This window comes from Trachemys scripta, chromosome 18, assembly GCF_013100865.1.
Source record: "Trachemys scripta elegans isolate TJP31775 chromosome 18, CAS_Tse_1.0, whole genome shotgun sequence".
Classification (NCBI taxonomy): domain Eukaryota; kingdom Metazoa; phylum Chordata; order Testudines; family Emydidae; genus Trachemys; species Trachemys scripta.
In genome coordinates, this window is record NC_048315.1 from 9,425,364 (window position 1) to 9,435,956 (window position 10,593).

The window sequence follows — 10,593 nt, forward strand, 5'->3', positions numbered from 1 at the left end:
CACACATCTGAACAGGCAGCCGTGATAAGCAGGCAGAGTTAAAACAAAACCATGCTTACAAATTCCATAAGAGCCGCACTTCCAATTCTTAAAGGTAACCCACTCGTTTTTTTATCTATGCCTTACTTGTGTGTATTGATTTTAAAAGTCTGTAAACCACACCAGGGTTTTTAAAGTGGGAGAGGGAGGAGGTTCCAATGACAATTTTGAAAGGGGATATAGCAAGCTCCCTATTTAGATATTTAGTTAATAAAAGCTTTCTATCTGTGCTGCCTAAAGTAGAGCCACCGAGACAAATTCTGTTCTTAGTAAAAAGAACAGGAGTACTTGTGGCACCTTAGAGACTAACAAATTTATTAGAGCATAAGTTTTCGTGGGCTACAGCCCACTGCATCCGAAGAAGTGGGCAGTAGCCCACGAAAGCTTATGCTCTAAGAAATTTGTTAGTCTCTAAGGTGCCACAAGTACTCCTGTTCTTTTTACTAAGAACAGAATTTGTCTCGGTGGCTCTACTTTAGGCAGCACAGATAGAAAGCTTTTATTAACTAAATATCTAAATAGGGAGCTTGCTATATCCCCTTTCAAAATTGTCATTGGAACCTCCTCCCTCTCCCACTTTAAAAACCCTGGTGTGGTTTACAGACTTTTAAAATCAATACACACAAGTAAGGCATAGATAAAAAAACGAGTGGGTTACCTTTAAGAATTGGAAGTGCGGCTCTTATGGAATTTGTAAGCATGGTTTTGTTTTAACTCTGCCTGCTTATCACGGCTGCCTGTTCAGATGTGTGAGATCTTTTCTCCTTTCCTTTCTGTTTGTAGTCAAATGCTCCTTTCCCACCTGGATTATAGGAGCCGCAAACTTACGTAAGTTTTTATAACATTATTTTGTGGTTGGCGTCACTGGGGAGGTGGGTACTTTTTAAATCTGAAATGCTGAGAGATCAGGTGAAAAAGAATTCCGGCCGAGAATGTGATTTCAGAGAGCCGAAAGACTGTCAGGAGGAGTGACTTCTCTGAATTGTCACATTGCCCACCGGGTTATCCAACAGCGGAAAGGTTAGTGTACAGAACAGCTTTCTTATGGGAAAGGTTCCATACACCCGCGCTGGTGAGCCTGCATGCTTTGATTGCTACCTGGCATTCCAGTGGGGGTGGAGGGATTGAGTTAAATAAAACTAAAGGCGAACATTAAAAGTAGTAGTAATGATCTCAGTGTGGTTTGGTGGGTCTCAGTCTAGTTCTCAGGAGTCAGGTCACAAAAACTGGTGCAGATTGATGTTCTCGTTAGAGAAGAGGAAGCCAATGACTGAATGGGCCATGGCAGGGTGGATAAAAATCAATGCTTTTTTTAAAAAAAATCAAAAAAATCAGATTTTTAAAATTTAAATTGGGTTATTTTGATAAAATGCTTTTTGAGCCATTACTCCTCCCAATCCCCATTCTGGGCGCAGCTGAGTCACTGCTGAAAGTGACCAAGGACCAGATTTCCAAAGGTGTGCCGGGGCCAAGCGCCACAGAGGGGCACCTAGTGGGATTTTCAAAAGCAACCGGGCACCTTCAAAGGTCCCTTAGAATATGCGCTAACAACTTATGCTAAACCAGTGGTTCTCAACCAGGGGTACGTGTGCCCCTGGGGGTACTCAGAGATCTTCCCGGGGGGCCATCAACTCATCTAGATATTTGCCTAGTTTTGCAACAGGCTACATAAAAAGCACTGCCAAAGTCAGTACAAACTAACATTTCATAGACAATGATTTGTTTCTACTGTGCCGTATGCTAGATACTGACATGTAAGTACAATGTTTATATTCCAATTGATTTATTTTATAATGTTATGATAAAAATAAGAAAAGCAGCAATTTTTCAGGAATAGTGTGCTGCGACACTTGCATTTTTATGTCTGATTCTGTAAGTTTTTAAGTGAGGTGAAACTTGGGGGTACACAAGACACATCAGACTCTAGAAAGGGGTACAGTAGCCTGGAAAGGTTGAGAGCCGCTGTGCTAAACTCTCTGTTCACCCCTGTATTTAGCTGTGACACTCCGAGGACCTTTCCCAGACCTACAGCTCTGTATAGCTTGAAAGCTTATCTCTCACCAACAGACATTCATCCAATAAGAGATATCACTTCGTCCACTTTGTCTCTCCAGGCGCCAAACTCGTAAATGTTTTTGAAAATCCATTAGGCCCCTATCTGTATCTTTAGGCACCTAAATACACTGAGAAATGTGGCCCCAAGTGTCCTGGGTCTGGTAGAGGAAGTAATATGGCACCAGGGTTCATAAGGCAGTGAAAGGGGATGGGGTCACAGCAGTTCATAGAACAGATCCTGGGCAGACTTCCTTGGAAAAGACAGTGGGCCCTATGCATCGCTGCTGTAAACTCCAATAATACCAGGGACAAATTTGTCCCAGTGACTGCGTTTCTCACTTTTAAACTAAAGCATTTCACAGCTTCTTGGAAAAAGCCAGGTGCTCTTTAGGAAATATTATTCTCCACTGCCCTGCACCTTGTGTATTCATCTACATCTAAGTGCAAAATGCTGTCAAATCAGATTCTCTGCCGTCAGCATCTTTGTACACCCACTTTGCACAGGTGCAAATAACTACATAAGGTGTGAGGCAGAGGAGGATCAAGCCCCCATGTTTCCCGAGTGCATCTTTGAGCGGGGTGGATAAAAATCAATGATTTTTTAAAAAACAGATTTTTTTTATTTAAATCGGATTATTTTGATAAAATGCTTTTTGAGGAAAAAACCTATCTAAAGATAGTTTTAATTAAGATACATTATAGCTCGAAGAGCTCATCATGGAATTGGGATTATAAATTCTAATTCTATAGTATGAGACAATATAGTCATGTAATGTTTAAGAAAAGTTTTGTAAATGAGTTCCAATAGTTCATGGATTGGGGACCCAATCTTATGGGGTTCCAGGGGCTTCTGTATAGATTATTTATTTAATCTTTCTATCTACCCAATGGGACTCAGTGCTCAGTCTAGAAGATACCATCAGACATGTTTAGTTTTGCAGTTCTCAAACTGTGGATTTGTGTCTCCAGAGATAACATGCTTGTTAACAGCAAAAATGATTTTAACTAAATAAATAAACAAATAAATAATATGTAGAGGTGAGAAATAACAGACCTCAACCCTATTGTCCCTCTGCAAATTTGCCTACACAGAGTCAATCCCTCACCTCTCTCTAAAAGTGCAAAGTTTCAAAAATGAATAGAAGATAGTTGGGGGGCAGAATAGATCTGGACAAGGAGTAGTAGTCTAGAGATAAATGTGAGAAGGGAGGAACAGGCAGTAGAAACAAAAGTGAAACTGCTTGAGCAGCATATTCCAGAAGTCTTGAGGTCTTTCTGAGTGTAGCCTTCATTGATTTGAGATCAACCATACTATTCTCTCACTAGAAGGGAAAACCTATAATGGCAGCAGGCCATAAAAGAGACCCAGTTTGGGAATAAGAACCGTTCAAGAAATATATGTTTGATGATGATGTTTTAAAGCAAATCACACCAGTGAAGTGGTGGAAGTCACTTAAGCACTTGGATTCAGAGACTGTTGAAGTGAAAGTGAGAAAAATCTCACTTTTAACAGCAGTAGCTTCTTCTGCCAGTGTAGAAAGAATATTTTCTTCCTTTGGCCTAATTCATTCCAAAATGAGAAATAATTTGGGACCTGAACAAGCAGGAACGCTTGTTTTTCTTTTCCAGATTATGAACAAACAGGAAAAGGAAGGTGAAGACAACTGAGTTAGCTGCAGAAGCCAATATTTTAAGTTTCTCATGTTCACCTGGCTGACATTAGTCAATTTAATTTTTGTGTTTTTTTTTTTTAATATTTCATTTATCTATTTTAGTTAAAAACAATTTTAACACAAATAAACCTGATTTTAAAAAGCTTGATGTTTAACTAAATTCAAAAATTCATATGCTTGTTTTGTTAAAATATTATGTGTTTGCTCTTGAAGAAAAAAATCCAGAATACATAACATTGTTGTCTTAGTTAAATAAAACAATTTACATGTCTGTCTGGTGATGTTCTCCTCCTAATACAGCATGGCAAGAAAATCCTCCAAATATTAATGATTAACCCGTTGAATTGGAGATAGTTCACCTCCTAGTGACCTCATAAATATCTGCTTCAATTACCTTTGGTAAATGAAATAACCAATCATTCATTTTCTGATATATAGCTGTAAAACTAATCTGAAAAGTTTTCAAAATAAATCACTTAAAAATGTATAGTGTGTACCTTCTAAAAATGAAACCTACATCTATCTCTGAGTTGTGAAGAATATGTATTAAGTTATAACAACCAACAAGAATGCACTTTTATGTAGAAATCCATGATTAAATCGAGTCTTCCTGACTAGTGATTTAAATCATGATCATGGAGACCAATCTACACACACACACACACACACACCCTCTCCCTGCAGAGTCAGCTTAAAGCATGTTGGTGATGTAGGGAAGCTTGGACAAACACTCTCTGCTGCACCTGTTCTATGGAGGATGGAGCCCAAGATGGACCATTTATATCCAGATCCAAGCGTTGCCAGAGTTCTGGCTTATTTGGATCTGGGGTTTTTGTTTGATCTTTTACAGCGAAAGGAGGACTGGCTACTATCTGCCGGAGTTCATGGGTGTTCAGATGTGATGTTATGGTTTGGGCCCCTCTCTAAGTGAATGTCTCATGAAAAACAATAACTCAGAGGGTGCATAATGACATTAGAAGTGAATTTCAGCTCCTAAAGTCGTGTGCTGTTCTGCACAAGAGTCTCAGCTGATGAAAATCGGTGTAGCTCTATTAACTGGTATGGAACTAGGCTGACCCGTGTTCAGGTTTAAAGATGAAATCCTACATACAATTGATATAATGGAGTCAGCTTCTGGGTACGCCTCCTAAAATCAGCCGTATACTAGGGAATTTGATACTGAAACTTAATCAAGAATCTAATTTTTTTTATAACCACTTCAACCTAACTAGCAATCCTGCTATTTCTACAATACCAACCCCCGCTTTTTGTATAAGCTTTTTATATCCTAGAACTTTACGTCTGTTCAGATCACATTCTTCATGTTTTAAGTCTTTTTACTATGATGATACGTTATCTTCCTTAATTTTGTAAGTGAATGATCAGGGATCTGTGCATTAAACTTAATAATAAAACATTTGGAGAAAATGTGTTGGTTTCATTGGCTTCAGAACTCATTTAAAAAAAACTTTCAAACTTAAGGTTGAGTATTGTCATCTTGATGGATAAAGATTCTGTCTACATTGGAAGTTACTGTGGGGAAAGCCAGGGTCTGAATCTACAGCGCACCAGGTTGCTGCATGTTAAAGTCCTGCAACTTTCCCTGCGCCGAAGCAGAATTCACCTGGGATGTTGCTGAGCGGCAAGGTGGTACGCTGTAGACTCTCACCTGGCTTGCCCTGCAGTAACTTGCCAAGTAGACAAGCCCCTAGGAGAGGGCAGCAGGTAAGTGGGAAAAAGCCCAGGGAAACAGCAGCAAGGGGTAGGACTGTGCAGACCTTTGTTGGTTGTTAGAGGATCCCTGGGCTGGAACCCAGTGTAGAGGGTGGGCCTGGGTTCCCCTGCCAAGCACTGGAAAATGACCTAGGGCATTGCAATGGTGAGACAGGCCAATTAACTACCCAGGCTGCACCTGAAGAAGCAGACAAGGAGCAGGCCACTGATTGGAACTGGCCTCAGCTGGGCAGGAACCGGAGGGGTCTGTATAAAGCCCAGGAGCTGTAAGCAGCAAGAGGCTACAAGGAAGTAGGCTACAGTCACTCCCTGGCCAAAGGGAGGTGTGTTGGGACCACGTGACAAGTGGTGGGGGAAGTGGTCATGCAGTTGCCCCTGATACGGGGGCGGTTAAGAGATTGTGGTGCACTGCGAAGAACTGCATAAGACGGTCATCTCTGATACAAGGGAGTGTGGAGAGCCATAGCAAAAAAAAAGGAAAGAGACAATGGATCTGCAGAATGTGGAAGCCTTTTTTGCTGAGGGCACTTATAACCTCCCAGGCTGGACTCCAGAGTTACCGTCCCTGCAGAAAGGGACTGACAAATGGCAGGGATGGATCCAGATCCTGCTGAAGCAAGTGCTGGAGAACCAACAGAGACAGCGGGAGGCACATTGGTACCTGCAAAACTCTTTGACTCGCTAGCTGAACAGCAGCTGTATTTATTAGTTTCTTTCTGCAGGAGCTTACATAGAGACCGAAGGGAGGGACCGGGACCAGGAGGCTGTAGGCCTGGCCAAAGCAGTGTTATGCCTGCGGAAAAAGGGAATACCTAAAAAGAGAGTACCCCTACCAGGACAGGGACAAGACGCCTCACCAAGAAGGCAGGAAAACCAGAAAGCCAAAAAAGTCCAACATGGGGGGGAGAACAGGAAGGGGAGGGGCCTGTTTTGCCTGTGGTCAGAAGGGGATGCCCATTTATGAGTTGTGAGGGCAAGGCTAGCCCAAGAGAAAGCCGAATGGCCTACTCCCAAGACAAGGCAAAGGGTTTGTTTTAAGTGCCATGAGGTCGGCCATATAAAGAGGCACTTAAAGGTCGGTGTAGCAAAGGGAAAGGCAGGGACCCCAGTGAAATAGGAAAGAAGGAGGTGGTGTCTGGAGACCAGCATATGCCAGAGACTGTCAGGATAGACATGGCAGCAATGGACCTTGCGGGTGGTTATCCCACACACCCAGCAGGGGGTATTAAGGAGGTAACAGATGAGATGATTGGGAGGGAGAGGGCCCAGATAGACATAGGAACTAACACGGAAGTGGAGCAAGCTACAGTGAGAACTCAGACCTTGAGTGAAGGGGTGGTGGGGGATCTTGTGGGGCAAGTGAAGGTGCTCCAGGGTTAGCTAATAGCAGCAGAGCCAGACCTGCAAATAGCTGAAAGAGACCTGGAGTTTCAAAAGGAAAAGTTGAAGGATGTCATGGAGGACCAGCATAATTTGTGTCCCCTGGTGGAGGAAACAGAACAAGAGAGGGATGACCTGTGGGCACAGCTCAGGCAGATGCAGGGCAGGAGGCATCCACACCCCTGAGAGGGAGGGTATGTAATGGGGTGTCCACCCCACACAGGACTGGAAGTGTTACAGTGGTGAGACAGGCCAATTAACTGCTCAGGCTGCACCTGAAGAAGAAGACAAGGAGCAGGCCACTGATTGGAAATGCACTTAGCTGGGCAGGAACAGGAGGGGCCTGTAGAAAGCCAGGAGCTGTGAGCAGCAAGAGGCTGTAAGGAAGTGAACTACAGTTTCTCTGGGAGGAGGGAGTTTGGGTTGGCAAACCCAGAAATAGAGGGCAGCAGATAAGTGGGAAAAAGCCCAGGGGAACAGCAGCAAGGGGTAGGACTGTGCAGACTGTGTTGCTTGTTAGAGGATCTGGGCTGGAACCCAGTGTAGAGGGTGGGCCTGGGTTCCCCTACCAGGCACTGGGAAATGACATAGGGTGTTGCAGATACCAGCTGGACAGCTGGTCTGGAAGGACTTTGATTTCCCTGGAAGGGAGGACCTTAGTGACTTGGCTGCAGGACCAAGCCATGAACAGGAAGCTGCAGGAGTGAAAGGGGCCTCAGGGGCCCCCCTGAGAAAAAAAACAACACACAGACACCCCCCCAGAGGAGCGCAATGCCTGGCAAGAGCTAATCCCCAGAGCTGCCAGCCGGCGACACCCCATACGGTAAGTGGACCCCATAACACTCGGAGTGATGGAGAATTGAATATCCCTTGGTAATCTGTTCCAATAGCTAATTATCCTCACTGCTTAAAAAAATGTGCATCTTAATTCCAGTTTGAACTTTGCTTACTTCAGCTCCCGACCACTGGATTTTGTTATGATGGATTAAAGAGCCACTCATTAGGGCTGGGGATCTTCCTGGAGTGGCTGGTGTTACTAACATTTCAAAGTGCTTGGGAGATTTGTAAAACTTAGTTTAATTTAGAAATATTTTTCCTGTAATTTACAATGCTCTTTTCCACCCACAAGGCTGTGATGTTTAAAAGCATATTTCTAGTTGAGGGTACCTTGCCCTATGTACTAGGGATATATATAAGTACTCTCCACCATTCAGCTGGCCCAAGCTGTGTATAATGGTTATATGCCGTTACTTTTTTTTCTTTAATTGAAATTTTTCTCACCCATCTCCCGTCTTTTTTTTCTGCTGTCTCCATTAAAGGAACACAAACCCAACTGTGTTTGAATCAAACATTCGAATCCATGATGCTCCAGTGGGTTAAAAATTAGAAACACCAGGTTGACCTATGCTAGGTTGTAATGGAGGAGGGGAAAATAGTATCCTCATAATTCCATATTGTTTATTAATTAATTGTGTTGTGGTAGTGGCCAGAGGTCCTGGTCATGATCAAGGCTCCTTGTGTTAGGTGCTGTACGAACACATAGGAACACAATCATTGCTCCAAGGATTTTACAATTAAAAGTGCTTGATCCCAAGCTTCTTCAAGCCAACAGTGAGTTTGGACCTCCAGGGGTTTCCTAGAGAGGTCTCCCATGATGAGCTGTAGGCAGAACCAGTGAGACTTGGCCTTGTGGTGCCAGAAGGGCCGGCAGCAGGTGGAGGCCAATCAGGGCCCAGCAGCCCAGATAAAAAAGGGCTGGGTGCTTCCACTAGAGGCCAGTTCTGGGTGAAGACAGGACAGGGAAGTCTCTCCCTGCTCTAACTCAAGTAATCTGGCCTGGACAGGAATCTAATCTTGACAGTATTTGCCTTGGGTCTCTGAAGGACTAACATTTCTGTTACGGGCTTTAACACGCGGTGGCTAGTTTGAGTTCAGTGTTAACTTGTTTTCTGTAACGCCTGTGCTGAGCCGGCTCCATGAGGTACCTGGTTCAGGTGACTCCTTGACAAGCGCTTTGTGCAATGGAGGCTTTAGTGTCTTGATTGTAGTCAATTAGGGTGCATGTCGTAAAGGTGATGATCACCACTTCCACGGAGAGAATTCTGCTTTCTAAAGCAAGCTCGTCTCCTGACTATGGTGGTAAGAGGGAGTTCTTCTTCTAGCCTGGATGGCCTGGGGCACTATGAGACATGGCAATCAGATGCTTCACATGGAAAATATGTGGAAGCTTGTTCTTAAAGGCACCATCTTCCTCTGCCTTGGCCCTATGACTTGTGATTTTTTTTTCCTGGTGCATGGCTAGTTTGAGGGGAGAAGGGTGGGAATTCACAGCCCTACAACATTTAAGTTACAACTAAGACATGCTCCATTTCCTATCTGGCTAAGTAACCATATGGCCCTCATCACTGTAGTATCCGAGCAACTCACAATCATGGATTTAATCTTCACAACCCTTCTGTCAGCTAAGGAGGTATCCCCAGCATTTACAGATGAAGAACTGAGACAGAGCAGGTTAAGGGATTTGCCCAAGGTCACACAGGAAGTTGGTAGCTGAGCCAGGAACTGAAGCCAGGTCTTTAAGTCCCATGCAGGCCTTAACCATTAAACTTTCCTTCCTGAACAACTCCAAGTTGAGAAAGGGGGATGGAAATAGTTACATGATGGTCTTCAGTGTGTATTGAGGGCGCTGTATATCTGGATGAGGCTGTAGGGATGTGTGCATGTGAAAAATCTTGACCAAGATTTTAAGAAGTGGCTAGTGATTTTGGGGGTACTTTTTTTTCTTTTTTTTTTTTTTTTTCTTTTTTTTTCAGGCTGCCCAGCTCAAGACTCCTAGAAGGTGAGAGCTTGGTACGTTCAGAAGGGCAGACTCCTCCTAGGTGTCTCAATTTGGACACCCAAACTTAGGGCTCATTTAAAATCTTGGCTTTGCATTTGAATACAGGCTTGGGTTCTGCAAGGTCTTTAAGCACACATGGAACTTTTAGCATCTAAATAGGCCCATTGAGTTTAAAGGGATTACTTGTGATTTAGTTGTGCACGTGCTTTAGTACCTTGCTGAAGGGGGGCCGTAATGAACTCAATAATTGGACAATACGTTGTTTGAATATATTTAGAGCTTCAAAAGAGATGTTCCATAATGCTGTTGTCTCAAATGAAACTTTGGCTTTTATCCTGAAATATAATAACCATCCATTGACCTTCACATCTGCACTTTCTGTTCCATTTATTCCTGTACTGAAAGCAATTGTGAAAGGCTTCAGATCAGTCACCACCGCTGGGACTTCATTTACAGACAGGACCAGTTGATATAAGGAGCAAATTCACAATGGATTAGAACAGATCACTGCTGCTTCTAATCCCTTCCTATAATCGCCCTGTTTCCTCTTCCTGTTAATGGGAAGTTCCTGGAACGGTGGAATTAAGATGCGGGGGGAAAGTCCCACATTAAAACTGCCTGACCAGGTCAGCAGGCGAAAATCCTGCAACCACTGTGCTGAAGCAGAAACAGAAACAAGTGTGCCTCTTAATCTAGTTTAACAAAGGCACAGGAGGGCGCAGTTGTTCACGTTCCCATAGGAGGAATCTGTCAATAATTTGTCGCACCTGCAGGACATTGACTTCAGTTACAGCACTACCTTGTGCTCTCAAGGTGATGTAAATGCCATCATAGAGTTGTTCAGGGATGTACACTGAATGAGTGGAATATGAC

The 10,593-nt window shown here is 43.4% G+C and overlaps 1 protein-coding gene across 1 annotated transcript in view; it reads left to right on the plus strand.

Moving 5' to 3' along the window:
• LGALS9 (galectin 9) overlaps positions 1 to 3,760 on the plus strand; it is a 21,624-nt gene extending 17,864 nt beyond the window's left edge. The window contains exons 6-7 of the mRNA XM_034752825.1: positions 823 to 867; positions 3,724 to 3,760. Of these exons, the coding sequence (XP_034608716.1) occupies positions 823 to 852 (30 nt within the window). The 3' untranslated portion in view covers positions 853 to 867; positions 3,724 to 3,760. The remainder of the gene's footprint in view (positions 1 to 822; positions 868 to 3,723) is intronic.
• Positions 3,761 to 10,593: the final 6,833 nt, after the last annotated feature.